The 24750-nt window shown below is 38.8% G+C and overlaps 2 protein-coding genes across 5 annotated transcripts in view; one reads left to right on the top strand and one right to left on the bottom strand.

The window, feature by feature from the left end:
* Positions 1-3817: 3817 nt before the first annotated feature.
* The window catches only part of mctp1a (multiple C2 domains, transmembrane 1a), a 147830-nt gene continuing 126897 nt past the window's right edge, over positions 3818-24750 (top strand). For 2 of the 4 annotated variants that reach the window (XM_008418926.2, XM_008418925.2), the window contains exon 1: positions 3821-6745. In XM_008418926.2, the coding sequence (XP_008417148.1) occupies positions 6206-6745 (540 nt within the window). In that variant the 5' untranslated portion in view covers positions 3821-6205. Of the gene's footprint in view, positions 6746-24750 lie in introns of all 4 variants that reach the window. The other 2 variants (XM_008418929.2, XM_008418927.2) reach the window with 2 other exon arrangements.
* On the bottom strand, positions 19109-20673 carry LOC103470469 (uncharacterized). The gene is made up of 3 exons (XM_008418924.1): positions 20562-20673; positions 20267-20374; positions 19109-20030 (listed from the first exon to the last, which is right to left on the bottom strand). Exons 2-3 carry the CDS (start codon positions 20311-20313, stop codon positions 19202-19204), a joined length of 876 nt encoding a protein of 291 aa, XP_008417146.1. The 5' UTR covers positions 20314-20374; positions 20562-20673; the 3' UTR covers positions 19109-19201.

The following is a 24750-nucleotide window of genomic DNA, read 5'->3' as shown; positions in this document are numbered from 1 at the left end:
ATCCATCCATCCATCCATCCATCCATCCATCCATCCATCCATCCATCCATCCATCCATCCATCCATCCATCCATCCATCCATCCATCCATCCATCAGATGGTTACAGATCCTTTCAACCCCAGACAGCAAAGCTCCTGCTCCTATCTGTGAGGCGGAGCCCAGCCACCCAAGAGAGGAATCTCATTACTGTTGTGCTGGATCTTATTCTCGCCACAATCCGTAGTTCATGATCAGAGGGAAGGTTCAAAACGTGGACCTGCAGTTAAAACTGAGAGCTTCCAGATCTTCCTTCAACTCAACAAACTGGAGCAACTGCCACGTCACTGCGGGCGTGGCCATGTTCTGTTTATCCATCTTCATCATCCCAGCTCATGTGAACATGACACCAGGAAACTTGATTTTATCCTCTTGAAGAAGAAACAGAGAGAGACAGGCCATCTTTCTTCAGTCGAGAGCCATGGGTTCAGCCTTAATGGAGCTCCTTCTTGTCCCAGCGTCTTCACACCGGCCTGTACAACACTCCAGCATATGCCGAAGGTCATGGCTTGAAGAGCCCAATGGAACCATATTATCTGCTAAATGCAAAATGACACTCTGAGGTTCTTCTTTCGGGGATTATGCCATGAACACTGTCCATCAACACCACAACAGGATCCGAGGCAAGTATCCCCTCCTCCTGGAGACCACTCTGCACGCTAAACAAACTTGACTTTGTGCCAATTGTGGACACAGCTCTTGTTTTCGTTTGTAGAAGAACTGGATTTCCCTCCATCAAATACTGTACCTTAAGAGACGTGGCTGCAAGCAGTCTGCCGACCCACAAAATATTAAAAAAAACAATAAAAACCACAGAGCTCCTCCTAATTCTGAGGTTCTAGAATCGATCAAAGTCTCGTTTGAGAAGCTGAACATCCTCCGCGGTCGCCCTTGACTATAGGTATTGTCCTCCACAAACACTGAAGAAGGACGTCAACCATGACAGACCCATAATATCCAGAACCTTTGGCATTTTAGGATGAATCTCATCTACCCCTGCTGCTGGAGATTTTTTTTTCCAACTCCTGCTGTTGCGATGGACTTGCCTAAGACTCTGACTCCATCACTGACAACATGGTGGATAACTTGAGAAGATCCTAAAGTGCTTCTTCATTCTGTGAGTCTCATTTCTTCTTTCTGGTTTAAGAGCCATTGAACTAATTCTAACTAAGACCTGTTATGGATGTTTCTAATTAAGAAAAACGCAACTTTCCTGTTGAATTTCTACTAGATTTCATGACAGTTTGAATACAGTTACTATGAAAATTGTTGTTTTACAAAGTTTTAGGATAGACCACATATTGCACGGTTACTTTACAGTGTTTTCCATGTTTTCTCATAATAAAAACAAGCTAGCTTGTTTGTGCTAGCTAGCACAAGCTAGCACAAACAAGCTTATCATGATCAAATGATTTTGATAATTTGCTAATTTGATAATGATCATTTCCTTAATGAGCTTCTGTTAAGGAAATATATAAATCTTACCTAGGGTGAAATACTTATGACTCCCCCGGCTAGTCCAGGGAAGTGAAGAAAAGATGAAAGTACATCGCTTTTAATATCCACCAGCTCTCTAACAAAGAGGGGAGTAAAAATGAGGATCAAAACAGTTTCAGTTCACTTCATAACTCTGGTATTTGTACCTGCAGACTGTGACCCTGGACGATTCAAAGCCAGTTCAGAAATATCCTTCATTATGTGTTTCCACCGAGCTGCCTCCAACGTGAAGGGTGCTTCCTAGATAAAATTGATTGCTTGATTGATTGCTTGATTGATTGATTGATTGATTGATTGATTGATTGATTGATTGATTGATTGATTGATTGATTGATTGATTGATTGATTGATTGATTGATTGATTGNTGATTGATTGATTGATTGATTGATTGATTGATTGATTGATTGATTGATTGATTGATTGATTGATTGATTGATTGATTGATTGATTGATTGATTGAAATAAAACAGAGTTTTGTCATTACACTTATTTTCTGACAAATGCTTGTCAGGAAATACTGTGTAAACAATTGAAAGAGCAAGAGCTCGCCCTGACTCTTTCATGCGGTGTTCATTCACAAGATATTTGAGCTGGGTTTATTAGTTCATCACATGCAGAATTAATCAGCTTGAAGGCTTTTGTATAATACCAGATAGCCTGTAATTATGTTAATGGTCCATGTGAAAAGCAGTGTTAAAGCTGAATATTAAATTTTTCCTTTCCTACTCATCAGAACACAGCATGATGTTCCCAAACACCCTGATTCTTTAGTCAAATACAGTTGCACTTTGAACTAATTTATCTGGTTGGAGATATTGTTAGTGCTTCGCTTCTACAGACAATACATCTGGAGCTGATGAGAAGTGAAGTCGTTTTTTTTTTTTTTTTTTTCAAACACTGCACCATTCCATCAGGTGTAATCAAATCAGCTGGGAGGTTGTGGGCATGACTCTGTGTTGGTGCTCTGCACATTAAACATAGGAAGATTAGAGAAGATGCACATGTAAGATCTCATCTAAGATCCCAGTCCCACATAATAAGTGATGTTGCTATGCATTTTTTTGAGCGCAAGTGCTTTTACGTAAAAAAAAAAAAAAAAAAAGTCTGTGCCTGTACCTTCATGCATGGCTGTTTGAAGATGTGTGTGATGACGGGCTGGTTTTTCTCCAGCAGCTTGAAAGTGACCTGCCTTGGATGGAGCCGTGCAGGGTCTGCAGACGTGCTGCCGCCTCTTCTTTAATCCCAAAAAGCTTGCTCAAGCTCCTTAGCCCCCTCAACCCCTCGAGGCATCAGGATGTAAACAGAAAAGCAATTGTTGCATTTGAAAGGTTTTGTGTTTTTGGCAACAAAATGATGGAACGCATGTGTTGCAAATCAAGACAAACTGTCTGCTAAAACTCATTTGAGAAGAAAAGCCATCCTCTTATGGTTCAATTCAACAAGGCATCCATCCATCAGGAAGAATAATGAAGATGGAATGAGACGTGCTCAGGCTTTCATGCTCTCAGGTTGTCTTCATGTCCCGGCTCACGCTTGTGTCACTGCGCCTGTAGCTACAGTGGATTAAAGTTAAATTTTATCACTGTGATGTACAGCGCTGTCCACAAGGTTCCCGACCTAACAAGATGATTTCCTAACAATCATCCGTGGACAAGTGGGGCCCGTCTAATTTAGAAAGCAGATGGATCTGAAAACTAAATTGGTGACTTATGTGAGCAAAGTGTGGCTTTAAAAAAAAGGAAATCTCCAATTACGACAGCTGCAATTATTCTGAGTTTTTAATAACAGAAAATTATTTTATTTTAAAGTGCCTGTTTTGAATTATAATTTTAGGAGCTTTTGTTATTTTGTAGCTTGATTTGATTCTAGTTTCATTTTTATTTTGTGCTAGTTTCTTATTTTGGTTGGATCAGTCTTGTTCTTGCTTTTCTTTAGTTCAGTCCTTCTTAGTGATTCTAGTTTGTTATGTTTATTTCTTGTGTTTAGTTACTCTTAGTTACTCTATGTTTGGTTTGCTTTTACTGTTATATTCATTTTCTAGTTCCCTGTACTCTCCTTTTGCCACTTTCTCTTTCTCTCTCTCCTCAGTTTCCCCTCTGCTCTTTCCCCTCACACCTGTAATCAGCCCAGGTTCATTGTTTCAGCCATCAACCTCCCAGTACTTTAGCACCTCTTTCTCAGTCACTCCTTGCTGGAACCTTCAGTGATTTCCCTGGTTTTCCCATATTCTCCTTGTGTCTCCTGGCTGGCTTTTTTGTTATGGTTTATTTATTTAAAGAGTGGACCAAAAGACTGTGAACTGTAGCTGATGACTGAAACTGAAAAATAATGTATGAATTAAATACTGTTAATTCAATTTCAAACAGTCCCTTTTCCTACTTTTACAAGCTGTTGTAGTCAGAGAAACAGCTCGTTTCCAGGATTTGATATCTGTGTAAATGTTCTGCAGGTGGGTGCAGCTGCGTATTAGCCTCTTATCAGGAGGACTGGGATCATTACACAGTGGAGCCATCCAAATGCCGAGCCATCAGTTTTCCATTCTGATTCAGTGAAAACGTTTGTGGCAGCTGACGGGCATTTTGGATCGCTTCCTCACAAATCCATCTACTTAACTAAAAGGAGGGTTCTAAGCAAGTCTGAATTTGCAATTAAAGCCTTTTAATTTGTAGAATAAGAAATGGAAAAACTCACAATCTAGCTAACAACTACACCTCCCATGTTATAGCCAAAGTTTCTAAGGAAAATGTCTCTTTAAAGGAAAATGTCTGTTCCACATCAGAGTTTGGAAGTGCTATAAATCACCCCACTGTTGAGGGTTTATCGTGTTTGCCTCAACAAGACTCAAGGCAAATATCCTGCTGAACAAGGCATCCTTCATCATCACTCTGACAGGTGAGGCCAAGGTCGCATGGCTTTGATAAACGAATTAACATTTTGTGAACTTGATCTGCGGATAAATAGCTCTTCTCTGACCCCATTTTTATACATGCAATGCATGCTAGGGTTAGGTATTAATACGCATTCATTTCTTTATGTTTTTTTATTTTATTTCTGTGTTTATGGTGTTTGGTGAGGGGGCAACACAGACCAGGGTTGAAACAAAGGCCAGAAGGGACAAAGTAATGAGTTATTATACGCATCAGCAAAGGAGACGAGGCCGCTCAGCTCTGCCTGGTTACCGGTGCTGCTCGTGGGCTGATAACGTTCGACGAAGCTTGACCTAATTGGTGGGGGAAAAAATATCCTATCCACACTTGGCTAATGTGCACAAAACAATATGGCATTAAATAGGACGAGTATCACACTCTGCTGTGCGTAGTGGCTTGCAAAACCACCGGTTCCTCTTTGAATTTTATGTGATACAAGACAAAGCAACACATAATGGAAGAAAAAGCAGTAAGAAGGCTTAATTTGTATTTAGCTCCCTTCATTACAAAACAGTTGAGTGCAGTGCAACCAGGACTCAACTAATTTACAGAGTCCAGTTGTGTGTAATTTAATCTCTGTATAAAGCTTTTCACATTAGTGGATTCAAACAGCAACATGAAGACAAAAAAAACCCCACAGCAGGCAGGTGGTAATAATGATCCAGTTGATACTAGTATTAACATTAATTTTATTCATCTGGAGCCCTCCAATGGGTTCTCTGAGCTTTCTAACTATCTTGCTGCAATGTGTTAGTTCTTTCTGCTTTTGGTGTCTTTTATTCTGCTAGATAACGAAAAGAGTGAACGTGACCCTGCTTTTTTTTCCCGTTTTTTTTAGCAGGTGTGGAAAAGCTAAAGGTAGTTAGCAAGAGACTGCAAATACTGGGGACTACTTAACATAAATGCAAAACACCAATCTTAGACATACAGCCAGAGCGACAGGTTTAGATTAGGGGGTTGGTTGAGTACAAAGGCATGCCACACCTTTCAGATTTCCTCTTTTTTATTTTTTAGAAATTTTGAAGACAGTCTATCACTTCACTTCCACTTTAAAACTGCACTATTTTGTGTTGACCACAAAACCCCACAATTTTTTATTCCTATGTGACAAAATAGAAAATGTAGAAAACTTTAGCATGATTATGCTTTTCTGAGGTAAACAAAAGCATGATCACCACAATTTATCTGGTACGTGTCAAACGTTCAAGAGGAAGGGAGGTTTTAAAAGAAAATCAAAAGCTTCTCCACAAGGTGTTAGAGGGGGTTGTTGTGTGTCAAAATCGCCAGCATACAGATGACCAAGTCAAGAGGTTTGGCCAGAGGGAGGCGCACTGCCTGTATTAGAATACAACAATTAAGCAAGCGGGTCTAACTCTGATTAAACACCAGGGAGAGAGGAGAGAGAAACCCACAGCCAAACGCAGACAGGTTTAAAAAAAAAAAAATCCTGTAGTGCGTTTATAACTTTACAACCGAGGAGATAACTTGTATTTAAACAGCCTGTTTGTTTCGTTTATAGCGTTGTGTGACAGTAATGTACAACGTCTGCATAGTCTTTCTGCGAGGTTCCCCGTTGGACTGGCAGCCACTTCATCATCACGGCGTGCGTCTCCTTCTCGGCGCTCTAAACTGATTATCGGCTGAAGCGCACACAAGCGGCAGCAGCAGCAGCAACCCGGCTGTGACACCCGTCCGATCCAGCTACAGACTGTGCTCAGGCTGGGTGGCTGCTGCCCTGGCACCATGGAGCAAAAATCACCAAAACCCGGAGGCTCCGGCCGGGGCCAGGAGTCCATGTCCTACCAGCGGAGGATGTGGAAGAATTTCCAGGAGAAAACCAAGCCGTGGCTCAGTCCGAAGCTGGGCTCGGAGCGCCGCGGATCCGGGGGAGGTGGAGGAGCGGAGGGCACCAAGAAGGAGTCCGGCTTGTGGATGTTCAAGAGGAAAAAGAAACAGCTGGACCGGGTGTTTTCGTCATCGCAGCCGAACTTATGCTGCTCCACTCCGGCGCCTTTCGAAGGAGACAAGCTCGCCGCCGGCGGAGGCGACGCGACCTCAGAGATGAGCTCCGACTGTCAGGCTCTGGGGACAGCTTCTGGGGCCACAGGCAGCAAACCGGAGCTGACGGCCCACGGGAGCCCCAAACTCCCCGTGTCCCAGCTGATGATGTACCAGCAGAAGAGCTCCTCTCTCGGTTCGGCGTGCTTCGAGAAGCTGGTGGTGGATCCCGCCGCGGAGCTGGGAGGAGAGGAAGAGCAGCTGCGTAAAAACGCGAGTGATTCTGTGAGTAGCAAGCCGTGCAGTAACACAGTCATGTAGAAGAGGTCATATACTGCAGCCGAGTAAGGCCACGATAAAGATCAAAGCGTGGCTGGACCTAATTTAGCTGGATGTTGAGGAAAGGAGACAAGTTTGATGATGATGATGATGATGATGATGATGATGATGATGATGGGGCATCAGCCTTTCTTTCCCCTGACTCTGTCATGTGATGCGCTCATTGATTTTTTTTTTTTTTCACTTCATTCTAGCGTGTCTCGGGTCGGTCTGTATTGGCTGAACGAGTGAGCTACAGTCAGTTCCACCCCTTCTTCATCAGCAAAGGACCTCCTGCGTCTTGTGTTACCTCTATTTGTGAATTTAACACAGCAGTCACCTCATGATCAACTCTTTCTAAACAGACAGTTTCTGTGCCCTTCATCTTTCCGGCGCCTCTTCCTTCAGTGCAGTGGACACTGTGTCATCTAGTGTCACAGGATTTTTGGGTTGGGGACAGAAACAAGACTGCATGCTCACAGATCATTAGCTTTTCATACCTTTGCAATTTGACAGAGGTTGAGTTCCCAACATCGCTCAACTCTGAGTCAGTGTAATCCCAAAGTATTCACAGAGCTAAATACAGTCTTCTCCTGGATGAAAGCCTGTTGGATAACAACCCAAACCTGCAGGCAGAGCTACAGTGGAATGGTGTAGATCAGAAACGTGAACGAAATGTTCAAGGGGTGTGATCACTTTCGCATGATTCTCTATGATTTAGGCTGGAAAATGCAGACAGTATGATGAGAATAGTGACAGACAAGTGTTTAGGTTATCTTAACCAGACAGCCTGACCTGCTGTAACGTTTAGAGTTCAGTACAAGAAAACACAGAAAAATGAACGGACGTACAGGTGTGTAACACTGGAGAACACACGAGTGTGTTCTGTTTAAGTGGCGTCGGCTATCGCAAAGCTTTTAATTTGGCCACTTTTCAGGGGTTCACGACTCGCCTCTGAACACCATCCAGAGTTCTGTCTAAAAATGATTTAGACGTTAAGCACTCTCCTCGCTGCAATTGGCTAGAGCCAATAAATTTGAAAGGAAAGTGCAGAGTACCAATTTGAAGAGGGATAAGAAGGTAAGTATTGTTGGCATCATTGGATCTGATCTGTTTGTTTTTGCAGTCTACGGTTACATAACGGCGCACAGATCTGGCGAGGTCGGTGCACGATGGAAGTTTTAGCACTCTGTTCTCGTGGTACGGTTGCCATTTTTATCCCAGCTTTTGTTGGTCATTTGTTTGATTTTCCGCGTGCTGTGAAGGAGCGTTGCAGTGGCAAACGCTTTGTAAACACGGCTACGTTGCATCAGTGCAACAGTGATGTGGTCATTTCTTGTCAGATTCAATAACCAGCATCAGGCACTAAATGTGTTTGCAATAAAGAGGATGAAAAGAGGAGATCAGATGAGAGGCGCTGCTTTGTGTATTATAGGATTAAGATGTTGCTTTGGGTTTTACACCTGAGACAACATCACAGCTGCTGCATATGAAAAGAGTAAGTGAATTATTACACTACATCAATGGAAGATTATCTTTTATTGAGAGGTAACTAAGCAAGTTGAATACAAATGCAAACCACCATTTTTTTTAATGAAACCATTTTTACTTCAAGAATCCACTTAAATCTATAGAAGTTTGCAGTTGTGACACAACAAAATGCATAAGTGTTTAAGGGGTGTGACTGCTTTTGCAGGGCGCTGAAATGTCAAATAAAATACAAACTGTTGAGCATGAGCAAAAAGTCATTTAAATATTTAATTTAAATGGTGAGATGTGACAAATGTTTGGTGCCAAGCTCTGAAAGCATTTTATTAATTGAATCAATGCAGTAAAACAAAAAAAAAACAAAAAAAAGTCATTCTGCTTTTGGGATTTACAGTGCAAAGCATATTTATTATTTGTGCAGAGGCAAAGCATATCAGGGAAGTGAAACGCCTGAAAAACAAAGTTCTTTTGTAAAATAAAAAAGAAGTCCATCCTCTCTCATCCTCCTTAGTTTGCATGTTTAAACAGGTAAAATCCATATAGTAAATATAGATAATATACGTTAGCATTTATTGAGGAAACCATTTGCCAGGTTTTTGCATTTGTTGAAAAGTTTTGTTTTGCATAGCACTGATCTCAGTCCCTGCACAGTATAGTCTGTTAATCATTACCTACCTCACCTATGAAGCACGTTACGCCAGTCACAACACATTTCCATCCACTCATTTTGGGCTCATATGATGAAAATATCACTGTAGGCTTCCTGGCTGACCGTTGGTCAGCGAGGAGGCTTGTGCTTTTGTCCAGTGGAACTTTGAGGTCTGGCGTTTTACAGAGTGGGGGATTGGTACCTGTCTCCCCCCAGCGTTGAACAAGAGGTGGGACACACCCAGGAAAATTCATGTTCAAATATTCTAAACAGAAAGACATTATATGAAAATCATATATAAATAAGAGGGTCATTACTTTAACCAAGGCCACTATAAACAGCAAAGTAGAAGCTTTATTTTTCAGAAAAAAAGCCAATGACCTGCTGTATAGTTTACATCTTTTGTTTATAGTAAGTCGTGAAATTGTTCTGCGATTTGTTGAACAAATGTCAAGAACAAAACAAAACAAAAACAAAAACAAATTGGGATTTTTCAGTAGAAGACATGGACAATGTTACGTAGCTGGTATGATGACAGCGGCTGGTTTTAATCCACATGTTTCTCACTTTGGTTTTCCATCATCACCTTTTACTATCACTGTCTGTGAACTTTTGCGTCTGCACGCCTACAGGCTGAGCATCAAGAGCAATGGGAGTTCATCCGCCCGACAAACGCTGCTGACAACAAGAGGGTGAATGGGCGCAGCTGAATTTGAATCCAAGCAGTTCTTTGCAGTGATACACAAATTGTCCTTACAACATTTTTTTCTTTGTTTTTTGTTTTTTTGTTTCTCACAAATATTTTTAATGAAGACTGCAATTCAGTGTATTGTGCAGGTCTTCTGGCTAGGCAGTGTTGACTTTTTACAATAGGAGATATTCCAACGAATGCTGAGAAAAGAAACTCCTTTCAATCAGCTTCCACAACTATCATGTTTGTTTGAAACTGTGGTACGTAGTTGTATGGGTGTCATTTAGACAAAACTACTCAGATAGCTTTTAAGGAACCAACATCTGGGTTTTTTGTTTTCATGACAAACCGTATGTCACCAACTGGCCTGACCATCTTAGAGCTGTGATATTTGAAATTGTTTGATCAATCAGTAAAGTTTGAACAAAATCTATGGAAATCAAATGGTTGTTTGGCAATGATGTGGATATAGCATAATTTCTATGTGTGCTGTTTCTCATTACAGCCTAAAAAAACTAAGTTACATAAAACTGATCAAGGTTCACAGCATGCTGTTCGGCCTCTGGCTGTAACCAGAAAAGCTTCCATCTTGAGTTTAAGACTCGTTTTATTTTCTCTACTGCATGATAAAAACTAGGAAGAATCTCCCCCTCTACTTCTTAGACTGTCAATCTAAGATGCGGCGCTCTTCCACTTGCTCTCAGTCGTGCCGTCCCGCTCTTCCGTATACTTTTTTCTGCTCAGCTCATTTTCAGTCTTTTGAAATATTTATCACTCCAACCTGGAAAGTAGGTTTTTGTGTCAGAGAGGCTACAGTGCTCACCGCTAAATATATCCGATGTAAAACACATGTGACTGGTGTTTCTTGTCCTCCGATTTAACATTTTCTGTATCATGTTTAATGGATACAGTATCCATTAATGCCACGAATCAGCTTTGCATCTTCATCACCTAAAGAAGCACAAATTGTTTTTTTAAGTAGCATTAACAAGCAAGTCATATTTTTATATATGTTAAACATGCCCTATCTCATTATGTCCTTATGCTCACTTTTCTAGAGAAGATAATTGATTAATGATATTAAATTAAGCAAAGAACATGAACAATGACTCCCCCGGCTAGTCCAGGGAAGTGAAGAAAAGATGAAAGTACATCGCTTTTAATATCCACCAGCTCTCTAACAAAGAGGGGAGTAAAAAGGAGGATCAAAACAGTTTCAGTTCACTTCAAAACTCTGGTATTTGTGCCTGCAGACTGTGACCCTCTACGATTCAAACTCAGTTTAGAAATATCCTTTATTATGTGTTTCCAGCGAGCTGCCTCCAACGTGAAGGGTGCTTCCTAGATAAAATTGATTGCTTGATTGATTGATTGAAATAAAACAAAGTCTTGTCATAACACTTCCTCCCTTTGGTCCTATAAAGGACCACCTTAAAAAAATGTTGCTCTATCAGGAGATCCATAACTTTCAAGTACAAGTAAATAAAATCTTGTAACATAAAAATTCCAAAGTAAAAGAAAGAAAAGAAAAGCTTAAGTAAAATGTACTCCATTAGAGAATGAGCATACTTCAGAGTTTACAGTAAAAATGATTAATAAAATATACTGATAAGAAGTTGAGGATTTAGAAATCATCACAGGCGATTTGTTCAGGAGTTTCTTCAGGTTCCAACAAAACATATTCAAGCAAACTCAGGTACAACAATTAAACATTTCAGTTTAGCTCGACTGCTGTGCCTCAGCTGCTTTGGTTTAAAATGGTAATGTAATGTAACAAGTGAGCACGATGTTGATCCAAGTCAGTTTTTCATCATTTGAGATAGGAGCAGAATTGGAAACAAAGTTATGGAAAATGTTTTATCTGAAGTATCAAAAAGCTTATCCTGTGATCTAAGTTACATTTTTCCTCACGAAATAAATGTGCTCTGATTAAAAATCTTACCAACAGGTACTAATAAAATATGAGAAGCACTGCAGAAGAAAAAAAACATATATATTTGATCAAATTAAATAAATACATTTGGGGGGGAAAAAAACAATAGTTTTACTGTTAGACATCATCACTGACTGTGTTGAACTTTGTGCATATTCAAACCATGACTAATAATAAAATAAGTAATCTTGAGATTCATGGGAATAATAATTTTCTACTTTAACAATACAAGATAACCATTCTTTGGGGGTTTATGACAAAAAATTATGAAGATTTAACTTAAAGTTAGTCTAAACTAGGGATTTAGAAATTAGTCTTCAAAGCTGACAGGAAGCTTTGAGCTGCAGCCTTGGGCCACACTCTGCAGGAAAAGACACATGAACTCCCTCCTCGTTGTATCTTTAAAAGGATCACAGTAGTGAACTGATATGCAGTAACGTTCAGAACAAATTAATTTCTGAGCAACCTCTCAAAATGCTCTGTCTACTGGGTTGTGTTATGGACGGCACCGAAACGAGATGACTGATGACTTTATTAGCAAATTAGTATAAAATGCAACTTCAGGCTTTACAACCTTTTTATTTGATGTAATATATTTACCAAAATGCTTGGGGATTCGTGTTGTGCAAAAGAAGCAGTATAAAGTATAAGTAGACATTTGTGATTGACATCAAGGGGAATTTGATGAGAAAAATTACTTTTTTCTCATCAAACCAAGTTTTGTCATAACAGCTGAATTGTTAATTTAGTTTGACAATGTGCTGCCTTTAATGTCCTTTATCCAGGTGTCTGCTCGGATAATGTCTTACTAGCTCTTATTTTTGTATTGCTTTGATGAAACTTTAGATGAAGACTGATTACCAAATCCATGAACAGGTTTGAAAACCTTTCTGTATTTTTCACTCATACCACTCCAGTTGAAAGTTTTTTTTGAATGTCAGAGGAAGTTTTGGAGAGTGATGTTTTTGTGGCTGTTCATATCTGAGCTCTCTTGTTTCTCTTACGTTGGCTGTTTGGGAAGCCATGGCACCCCGTCACTGTTTCTAGTTAACCGACTGTCAAAATCCTTGAGTGTTTGGGTTTTGCATTGTTTTGTGTGTGTTTGTGTTTTTGATCATTTCTTTGTTGTCCATTTATTTATAAGTCTTGCCATATTCAGTGTATTATGCGTCAGTATTATGAATTCATTTCCTTTGAGGTGTTTCTTATGCTTTGTTCCTTCTATATGTTTGATTTATTTCTTTTAGAATATTTTCAATTTCAGTATATCTTAAAACGGGTCATGAAACCTTTTTTTGTACTCTTGTTCATTTGTTCATATTACTGTAACATTATTATAAAGCTGGTCAGTAACATCTGATAAAGGCTAAGTAAACACTTCTCAGCCTGGGTGCAAAGTTTAAAGTGCTTGCACAGCAAACCGACCCGGTTCTTTGTTCAGCTCTTGCTTCAATAATAGAAAAACAACAACAACAAAAAAAAAATCCATGTTCTTCCATCCATCACCTCTCAACGTGCCTTTGGGAATAACCTTACCTGCATTGCCTCCCAATCTGGTTTCACTTCTCCTTTCCACTGATTGCATTGTTTGCTTCTTTGGAAATGACATGTGTCCCCTTTAAGAACTGTAGGACAAATCCAAAACACCCAGTCAGTAGTATATGAACCGTGCTCTGTGCCAGTATGTGGCCCTCAAGCTTTGTTCTCTGCTGTCTAAGATGGTTTTGTCACATAACGCCTTAAATGCTCCCCAGCACATGTGAAAAACACGGCGTTGCAGACTAAAATATAAAATAAACTTAGGACGTCACCGGAATAAAAACTAACTTTCTATCTGAGTCATGTCTGGAACATGCTAAAATTGCTTTTAGTATGCAGGCCAAAGATGTACAAAAGCTGGAGATTGGAAACTGGAAACATAATTCTTAAGTGGTTAATCTGTACAGTATTATTCCACAAATAAACTCCTTCCACTTCTGTATGAACACAGTGACATCCAGTGAATGTCTGCACGGTGATGATTGCAAATGAGAGAATAGAGAAAACAATTAGATGAATCAGCCTTCTGGATCAAAAGATGAAGCAACGGATTTAACAAATTTGCTTTTAATCCAACCTTCCCACCGGGACAATCATCAAACATCCTCTCCCGTTTTGTTTGGGCTCTTTGATTCTGTTATTTTCCTGTATTGATTTCTTATTTTCATTATTTTTCCTTCATCCATGTTCATTTCTGTTAGTCCAGTTATTTTAATTTTCATCTAATCAGTCTTGTCATGTTTTACTCTTCTTAGGCTGCTCTTAGTTCGTTTAGTTTATTTATTCCTTGTGTTAGTTGTGGTTAAAGATAATTCCCCTGTTTGTTCTCCGTTGCTCCCTAGTGCTTTTCTCTTTCTCCCCTCTCCGTCTACTTTTCTCTCACCTCACACATGCAACCTATTAGCCAATCAGCCCTAGCCTATTGTTCCAGCTGTCACTCTCCCAGTATATAAGCTCTTTTCCTCCTGTCACTCCTCACTGGATCCTCCTGATAGATTGTTGTTCTTAGTTTCTCCTTGTATCCTCCTTGTTGCCTTGCCTTCCTGCAGTTTGCCTCTCTGTATATAAGTTTTTCTTATTTTTTTCCCCCCATTAAAACATGGACTCAATGAAGATGCCTCTCAGTTGTCTGCATTTTGGTCCGACCCCAAATCCACCAGACATGACATCAATAACTCATCAGTCAAAACATTGGATCAGTATGTGCAAAGATGACAAACAAAATACAGAACGATCAAAATGCCACCAGTTTGAAATTTGTTGAAAATCTGGCAAGTTTTGGCCAAAAAGGAAAAGTGCACCCTCGCTTTGAGTGAACATTGTCTGTGTGCACATTTCTGGTTCTTCCTCTCTCTTGCTATTAATAACATGAGAATTAGAAGTGGAGCAACTGTGAGCATTCATAGATACACTGGGTATGAAAATGAAAGGAAAACAGACGACAGTAAAGTCTCCCCCAGCAGGCTATGGCTGCTGATTCTGAATCTAACACATGTTGAGGAAAGGCCCAGGGATGTTTTCCTGCTCTTCATGCTAATCAGACAAAGTTGATTTGCAACTCAATGTTGGCCTCACTTCCTCAGTGGTGAGTGGACACCAAATGCAAAAGAGCTTCCCTGCAGTGTACCTTTCTCTGCCCTAAGCAGTAGTTGCAAACAAACATTTCAACTAGTAGTATTGTAGTATTGTTGATAGAAAGGTTGTTCAATCACCAATGTTGGAATTGGCCATAAAGGTCATTTATAAGTGTGTAACATTCTGAATATCCAGACATTTTTTGCCTGTCATCCCAGTGCTGTAGTGTATTCCTAGTCCTTATCATAAATGACCAAATTAAATATTGATGGGTCCCATTGTGACAGAGCACTCAAGAATTTTAAATTGGCTGTTTTACTTCCATTTGATCTGATGCCAAGTTACCAATCTGAATGAAGCTTGCTGTCGACTGGAGCTGATGAATGGCATTCGATGCAAAATTTGACAGAGATGGATGTAAAAAAAAAAAAAGGTGACATTTAACAAACGTTGAACAATAAAATCTTTATGTAAAGTTCATTTTTATTATCATTTGGTCTTACAAATTGTGGAGAGTAGTTGATACAGGCATGAGATATATGTATATATACATATACATATATATGTATGTTAAAAATGTACCTCTCATTTTCACGTTTTCTCTATATTGCTGGCCCAACACATGGTGAAGCTTTACTAAGACAGAGCTGTTATAAAACTGACTGGATTATTCCGTCTGATTTTACTTGATCTCACTTTAGCTAAACCCCTGGCTTATCAAACATACGTGATCATTAGGTAAATAGGCTGCAACCTGGACAGCTGGTGGTTTTAAACATTGGTGGGAAAAGAATGTTTGTCATCATGGCTGAGATGAGCTAAATATACCGCTCAGGAAGGCCTGTTTTTTTTTATTTATTTATTTATTTTTTATTTATTTTTCCATGTTTGCTGCAGGCTTGCATCTGATCTGTTTGGGGATAATGGTGACAGAGGAGGACAGAAGGAGCGCTTCTGCTCTCCTGCACTGATACACATGTACATTTTTAAGATGGAGACATTGCCTATGACTACCCTGGAAAATGTTTTCACTCACACTGTAGATCTTTGACTTGCATCATTTTTCTTGATCAATAGGTATTGTCTGTCTTTTTGGGAGATCTATAAAGAAAACAACCTTTTAACGTCTTTTTTTTAACAGTGACTTGATTTTCAAAAGGCAAAAATCCTCCTCATATAGGCCTATTGCACTGTATAAAATCAAACCTCCCTATAATCAGTTTACTACCAGTTTTCATAATAAAAAAAAAAAAATATGAATTATAGCTGGTACAAGCTTGTGCTAATCGTGTAGTAAAACTCGAGTCATTAACACATTTACTGACATTAATATTTCTGTACAGAATAATTTTAAATCATGTTGTTTAAGAGGCTCAGTGATGCCGGGTTGAGTTGGAGCGTTTTCATTCATTTCTAAAAATCCTGGTTGAACAGCCAAATTGGAGGTGGTACTCAAACATACTAGTAAAGAGGTTTTTGGATGACTTTTGGGTGAATATATTTTTTAGTGTTTATAAAAATGCTTCCAGTGGGGACAAATCTGCAATGAAAGCACCAGAACTGCTTATGTGTAAAAAGGTTTGTAAAAAAAAAAAGAAAGTAGTAGGATTAAGAGGATTTGAATTAACTGGGAATAAATACCCATATTAAAGGTTGATTGGTGTGTGGATCCAGAGAGCCTCGTCTTGCAAAGGCTTTTAGCCTAATAAATGTCAGATGAGAACATTGACAGAAGCCTGTAGGACAGATTTACACAGTGCAGAGAGAATCCTCCATCCTGACAGCTCACTTTTTGAGGTCTCCCTCCTGCTTCAGCATACTAGAGTTACTAAATAAATCATAAACAGTTCTCTGCAGACATTGATGGAAAATTATTTAAATTTGAATCACCTGTGTTGAAACATGAAAAAAAGAAAGCATACAATTCTGTAGGATTGAGGACGTGAGTTGACCACCTTTGCATTACAGCACTTATAGCTGTTCATTTAGAGCAGCCAAGCGTTGGGTCCAACACACATCACGTACTTGTAAAGACATACACTTTTTAAACTTTGTAGTTTTTTTTAAATAAGATAACTCTAATGGTAATAATATCTGAATGACACAGAAGCTACTGAGGACACATGAACACAGGAAAACCCCTCCATGGTGTTTTTATTAGGCTACCCACAGCTTCTCTGGCAACTACTCACACTTTTCTCTGTCAGATTTTTATTTTTATTTGTGATGGCCTATACAAATCAAAATCAGTTCTAATTCAAAATTATTTAAATCAATGGATGAGTATTGTTTTGTTTTGTTGTTTTCTTTGTAGTGGTCTGGTAGAAAAGTGGGTTGTGAGATCTCTAACTCGGTACACAAATGGGTATTGTTAACCCATCATATTGATTAAATTCATCCAGCAGTTTTTGTATTTATAGTTTTAATTAGCTCACCAATTGCACCACAATAAAACTTATTATTTTCTCGTGTTAGGTTTGACTGCAGGAGTTGGAGATCATGTACATTACAAGACAACTTACACCCTCAGGTGTTAGTCTCACCTCACACTTAGTGTGTGTTTTAGTGAGTGTGTTTTTAAGACTGGCACCTCTTTGAGGTTCTGGTTTTATTTAATGGTCTGGCTCCATACTTTGGCACATCGTCATCTCTTTTACAAAATGCAATGAAACGACAGACAGCAAGTCTGTAGAAACGCTACAGGATGGCGTTTCTATTGGTGCTGCTGATGTGAAGCGTTACTTGTGATGCACCGTGGAAGAGACCTAGTGCCACCTGCTGGTGAAAATCTGATTTGACTTCCAAGAGAGATGAGACTGTCCTGCTGTAAGCACTTTGGCACATCATAAAAAAAAAAGCTTTCAGCTTGCTACGAGTCCTTTCTAGTGTTTCCTTTGAAATATGATTACTGACTTTCTCTTGCCTTCACAACCAATAATGACCTAATTTGAAAACGATTACAATGTGTTAGATTTAGTGTAGTAGACCAACTCAAAGTAGTACAAACATGCTGGTGAAGTGGAAGGAAAACTATACATGGTTTTCACATAAAAAAAAAAAAAAAAAAAAAAATCTCAAAAGTGCGGTGTGCATAAGCACATTTCAATCTGACACTCTTAAATAAAATCCAGTCCAGTCTGCTGTCTGCACAAATTTCTATATGTGTGCTATTTGATCTCAGTATGAATGCATCTGTTCTGTTAAGGCCTTAATATAGTGAACATTAGTGAACAGACAGCAGCCAGTTCTGCACTCCAGCACTAAGGATGAAGGGCAAGAAGAAAGTCAGTGTCAAAGGAAAGAATTTATATTTGAAATTTGCAACAAAACGTCTGAGAGACTCAGCAAACCTGTTTTAAACACATGATCAGGTAAATTCAGAACTGAACTTTTTTGACTTGCATGTAAAACACTTCGTGTAGCAGAAAACATCCTAACATTCAGCCTTCCTTCCTGTTACTGTATATTTAATGCATAGTGGACCTAAATTACCAAATTAAATATTGATTGGCCCCATTGTGACCGAGCGCTCAAGACTGACTTGGAATATGTGAGAAAACGAATGTTGTACGACATTTTAACAAAACCCCCCGTTTACTATAATTTAATAATATTGATGGTTCTGGACACGGTTGCAGTTTGCCGTTGCCATTTTCTGAAGTTTTGAAGAGCTCTGGATGTTTTCTGACAAATGTGGTCTGAGCCTTTATTTTTCCTCTGATAAATGAATATTAATGTAGGCATCTAAAAGCTTTGATCTTCATTTCTGCCTTAGATGTTTGCCAAGTGAGAGCAGTTCTCATGTGTAATCTTTTTTGATTTCATTTCGAAAAGCATTTTCACTGACTGGAACAGGGAATAGGAGGTAGGTATGAACATTTAGTTACGGAACAGCACATTTGATTGCTTTGTTGGTACTTGGAAGGACTGGTGGGTCTTGCATGAACGGCGTCCCTGCATGAGATCCCCTCCTGCGTCAACTCATAGACAAACAAGCAGGGATCCACGCTGTGCATATATATGTGTAGTTATACCATTATTCACTTGTCGAATGACGGTATAACTCTTAAAATAATTCTACATCTATTTCTGTTCTGTGCAGAATAGTCCAGTTGAGGTCTGTGTAGTCACCAAACTAATTCACATCAAAAATAATAATAGAAAAATAAAACTTTTGCACTGCACAGGGACAAGCTGCAGGATCGTTAGCCATAGATGGTCTGCGACAGTATTGCCTTTCCTTTTACCTGAAAATAAGTAACTTCAACCGTTTTCAGTGTGTAACTTACATTATTTTTAATATTGTGCATCATGGCGCACTCTGGTTGTGTGTTCAATATCTGGCAGTGTTTGGAAGGTAAAGAAATCATGTTTGTAGTCAATTTTACCTCAGCTCACCTCATGCATTAATTCACTTTGATGTTCTCTGGAGCGCTGACAAAATGGTACGCTGCAGACTGTGTTCATTGTTTATTGAGCAACTGTAGTTTGAGCCTTTATGTGCAGCATGACATTGAGACAACAAGCTAATCCTTGAGGAGTTGAGGGTCAGTCGTCCTCGTAAAGCATGTTCCACTTTTTCTTTTCAGAAGAATTAAACAATTCACTGATATATGTTTTGATTTTCTTCACAGTGCCTACTTGTCCAGATTTTTTTGTTTTCGTCGTTTGTTTATCCGATGAGCTCGATCTCATCGCTTTTTGGTGAACGTTCCTCTGATCGTGCCTCTTCTTCCCTTTCATTTCCTGCTTGTCCAGCCACTCCTTCCACTGCGCCTTCATCAGTGCGTCCTGCTCCGCTTTTGCTTTGTCCTCGACGCTTTCCTCCTTTCTGCTCGTGAGCATTTGGGAGGGATCGTGGGGGCATTTTTTCTCCTCCGATTTCTTCATCACCTTGCAGCTGTCACGGACAGCGGGGTCACCTGACGGAGAAATCGGCTCTCGTCGGGCCTCTTGCGACGCACTGCGATCATTGCTGGAAAAATGCTCGACGTCTGTGTCTCTGTTAGCCACCAAATAGAATTCACTGAATGTGCCCAAAGTCTTCCTGAAGCCTTGATCTGGTTCTGGTGATGAGTGTGTTGGATAGTCACTACCGCTCTGTGGTTTTTCTTCTCCTCCTTCATCTGTAAGCTGCATTGTTTCCATCTCTTCTGTATCAGATAACCTATTAAATCTGGGGGTTTCTCTGCTTTGCGTCACCACTGCTTCTCCCGAAAGCTCCTTAAACTTGGCTGCTATGTGCACTCTCAGCTCGAGATACATGAGAAGAATCTCTTCTTGCACTTCAGCGATTTTCTTCTCCACCTGTTTATTCACCATTCTGTTGATCCATACGATACAGAATCTCCTGTCACTTGCTGCCTGCTGTCTCGACCTGATCAGTCAGAAAAAGTGAATTTATTGGCTATACAGAGATACAGTGGATTGCATTGATACATGCCTTTTTTTTTTTTTTTGGCGATCTTTATACAAATTCTAATAAAAACATTTTAGCCTCATTCAAATAAAAACATAAGGTAAAAAAAACATTATACAAAGAAGTAGCACAACATAAAAAGTTGCAACCATCACACAGTAAGGAAAATGTAACATTTTTGAGAAAAAGTTCACCTGAAGCGAGAGGCAGCGTGGCCTGTCTTTCTTCTGGAGGCTGCCATCAGGAAAATTTCTCTTCTCTGGTTCCGCGTGAAAAGTTAGATTGTTTTTCATACATGGAGGCTATAATATAACACATTAGAGCCAACATTGAGACGTCATTAAGATCACATTTGTTTTTTTATTGGTAATGACACATAAATAGGAAAGCAATGTATCTTCAAGGCTCTATTAGTCTTGCTCTTTACCATTGTCCAAGCTCAATTACAGTGTATAACTAACGTAATTTTTATGAAGCATAGTTACTTACCACTGTTAGCTGGAAGGCTTAATTTCTCTCCCTCTCCTTTTGGTAGTTGTAGTCTAAACTGTAAGTTAATTTTACTTTTGTATATGTTTAAATTCACCAGTTTTAAAAGTCACGTGATGTGCAAAACTTTGTTGCCATGGAGTATGGTCCAGTTCCATCTTGAATCATAACATGCACTGAAAAATAGAAAAATTTTCCGTTTATAAAAATATTTTATTTTGTTTCCTCCTAGCACCTCACAATTTATATAAAAATAAATGTGATACAAGGATTTTTAAAAATAAATTACATTAGAGTTTCTAGAGCTGCTAATTAGTGATCCACAATATCCTGTTTGACCAAGATGCTAATGTGATGCGATGTAGAGAAAAATGCTCCTAGCCACTTTTCATAATGGGAAGAAGGGGAGAACATGACACTCATGTAACAAAGGTGTGTGTTCATATACTCGCCTAAACTTGCTCATATCTACAGATTGAGCAATAACTAGAAAAATCTGAAAACTACAAAAGCTGTGAGAAAACAGGCTAGTGTGAGAACCTGTGTTTCTCTTGTCAGTACATGTGTAGTGATGATGGCGATGGAGTTAAAATGAATTTCTAAAGCCAACTGTTTGAGAACAGCAGCAGCAAATTGTTTGGTGTAAGTTGGTCAACTAAGTTGTACATTTATTTTAAGAATTTCACACATCTTTACCAGCGTTGCCAAAGAACGCTAGACGGGTTCTCTTTATTGCATAAACTCAGGCTTATTCCGATTTGCCACTGTTCATTTTGGAATCTCCAACAGGTGTTGCACTATTTCAGACTCGCGATTATGACCACAGACCATAAACACGGTCACACAACAGACTCACTTTAAATTCCACCTCATTATTGTTCCACCTCTGACTTTTATTTGAGCTTTGAGCAAAATGCTTGCTACTCATTTGTCTGGCATATCTCTCATATCCAGATCTCACTACAGATGCTTTGATTGTCTTCTGAAAGAAAGGCTGAAAGAAAGGGTAGCAGAGGAGTTGAGAACTACTGATTGATGATTTTATATATAAAGTTTTATTCGGGCTGGCTCTTAAAGCGAGACACGTTGGTTGAGAAATATTTTAAAATCTATCTTCTGTTCTCAAAGTGGTCTGTGTCCACATGGTCCGCTGGGGCTGAGATGCTGAACATAGTGGGACAAGACAGAAATACACACGGCATATACACAATACATACATAATTCAAATGCCAATCTATGATTCTACTGCATGGTCGATTATTTCACTCAGTTTAGGTTTTATTTTTATTTTTAAAAAACACCTTTTCACCTCTAAAGTTACTTTAAAAGCTAATTTGTTCGCAATGAAAAAAAAATTTCTCTTCATCTTCAACTTTTTGACAGATATCTGAAGGTTTTGGGTCAGAACTGCATTTTGAACTTTGATCATTTCATTCATCACAGACAATTATGCTTTCACCATCATGTTTTACAGGGAGATGGTCTTCTCGTGGCGATGCTCTTTTATTTTGTCTTATCAAAAATTTTGTAGAAACACTCATTCTTTTAAATGTCTCTATTGTCCTACATTTTCTTATTTTATGGATGACTGTCTTCTTTGTGCTTTGTGAAGAATGCTGTGAAATTTTTTAAGCCCTTTGATCCTCTGCAGACGACAGCTTTAGCTAAATGATGCAAAGATGGAAAAAGTGAAGAAAATCCAACAAGAACAGCCTTGGTGCAGGTTTATCTAATTTTTTTACGAAATATAATTGGTGTGAATACAAGAAGACTAAACCCTGAAGTTAAATCAGAAGTATCTTTACTGAAAAAATGTAATGGCAGAAATTTTGTTAGCCTTCAGCAAAATGAGTAAGCTGGCTGAAATTCATGATTAAAAGTAAGTTCAAAGTAATTTTGCAGATTCTCTACTTTTTAAAATCAATTTTAATTGTTAAAAAGCAAGAATAATAATAATAAAAAATGACGTGAAAAGAAAATCCCAAATTCCACCTCTACTTTTAGTCTCATTTTCTTGAGAAAAAGTGATCTTAATGCCAAGTCAGTTTCAGATTTTCTTAGCGAAGAGGGAGAATGTTTTACCTTTAAAACTGTTGGACTTGGAGGACATTTTTTCACTGTGAAGGCAGACTTATTTCAAAAGCTTTGCAGCATTTATAAAGATAAGTGTCAAAGAAATGCTGCAGAATTATTGGTGTGTATAATAGAATCATGTGATGGTGTGAATGTGCATGTGGGCGTCATTTTAACGAAAGCGGATGAGTCACTGGGAGAAACTTCTAAGGTTCGCTACTACAGTTTCTCAAGTCTTAAGCGTACGCTGGTGTGAAGAAACACTCTGCAGCCTTGTCCAAAAAAACACAGTTCGATTTTGAAACGTTTTAGAAATCTTTGACAGGTATCGCCCCACAGTTTTCTTTTTAAAAATATAAGCCGTTCTCCAATACTTCCACTTCTCTCAGTTATTAGACAAAGGTGATAATAATCACACCACATTTAAATGGCTCAGATTATTAACATTTTGTATCATGTCACAGAGTTTACTATAACAAACAAGTGGTTAGGTTAGTACACCAGCCACACTAATGCTGAAGTTTTTACAATGTCTGAGAATTCAAAATACTGACAAATCTGTTTACTGTTAGCTTGGTATTAGTTAGTCTGGCATATCAATCAGAAACCAACAGTTTTTCCAACTCGCTTCTAGAAAGTTGGGTTGACTTCATTTCCAGATTCCTCATTCCCCATTTAAGGAAAACCATGAGTGATCACTAACACCTGTTTCTGAGCCAGGGTTCATCTACCTGGACTTCTCCAAACATTCTCCTCCACTTTGTGAAGTTTTTATTACGCAAAGAATATTATACTAGAGCAAATTATCACAGTTGATTTATTGTAGTGAAATGTATGCCAGCATTTCATCTAAGTACTTCTAAATGCAGTGCCAGTTCTGGTGCTTGTACACCATCTATTTATTTATTTCTCAGAAACACACATAAAAACCTTCTGGACCTTCCACTCACAAGATGCACTGAATGCAGCATGACTCAAAGCAAAGCCAAGGAGATAACGAGAGGGAGTTTGAATTTCTTCCTGCCTGAGCTGCTTTTTTTTCCCCCGTTATCAGCACTGACCTTGCTCTGATTACAGTCTTGCACTTCTGTACTGGAAAGTGTGCTGTTTGAGTGGGTGCTGTGAGCATCTTTTGGTGACTGATATATTTAGAAATGACTGGAACCTATACGCGTCTAGATCTCAGCCTTCAATGAAATAACCCTCGCCCTTAACAAGTCTTTATAACCCATTGCATATGTTACTGAATATAACGTGTCGGTTATAGTTGCATTACCCAACATTCATTGTACCTTTTTCCATCATGGCTTATATGTTATGTCATGTAAACTACAAAATACTATTAGAAATATGAGTTATTTGTATTTTACATTGAGTTTTTTGGATAACATACTGAATGCTTGTTACAGTAGAGCTGGGAAAAGTGGCTTTGGTGACATATTGAGATCATTTTTTTCATTAGCAATTTTTTTTCTCTGGTGAAACAGTGATTACTTCCTTGTTTTATCTGGTTTATGTACATATAGCCCATGTACAGCTCTGGAAAAAAGTAATAAAGTGAATATTGGATTTCAGTAGTTTTTTGTCACTTTTCTAAATTACACTTTGCCTGGCAGAGCCTCACGGGACACTAGATTTAAGAAGCCCACTGAGGGAACACTAGATTATTAAAGAATACTTTATAGAAGCTGGGGGGAGTGCTGTATTAGCTGCATGTACTGAAATTATGCATAATAATCTACTGAATACATCCAGTTGTATGTGTATGTAAGGGTGCATCTACAAGGAAATTAACATTTTATACCACGTAGCACCATTTTGCGTATGCTTTGCGTTACAATGGCGGGGTTCATTGAATGCGCTTTACTTCTTTCCTTTTAAACCTACAGAAAATGTGTTTAAAGACACCAACATAGATAATAAAGCACCTTTCCAATTTAAAGAATTTATCATTTCAGTTTACTGTGCATTTGAAGTTCATTTAAAACTGCGGGCACATTCTCTTTGTACTTGTCGGATTTTGATATCCAATATGACTAATTCAGACAGAAAAAGTCACTGGCATTTTTCATTAGTACCTCGAAAGTGTTGTAGTTTATTAATCATAGCTTTATAC

Source organism: Poecilia reticulata, linkage group LG9 (assembly GCF_000633615.1).
Source record: "Poecilia reticulata strain Guanapo linkage group LG9, Guppy_female_1.0+MT, whole genome shotgun sequence".
NCBI lineage: Eukaryota > Metazoa > Chordata > Actinopteri > Cyprinodontiformes > Poeciliidae > Poecilia > Poecilia reticulata.
This window is presented reverse-complemented; position numbering and strand designations above follow the sequence as displayed.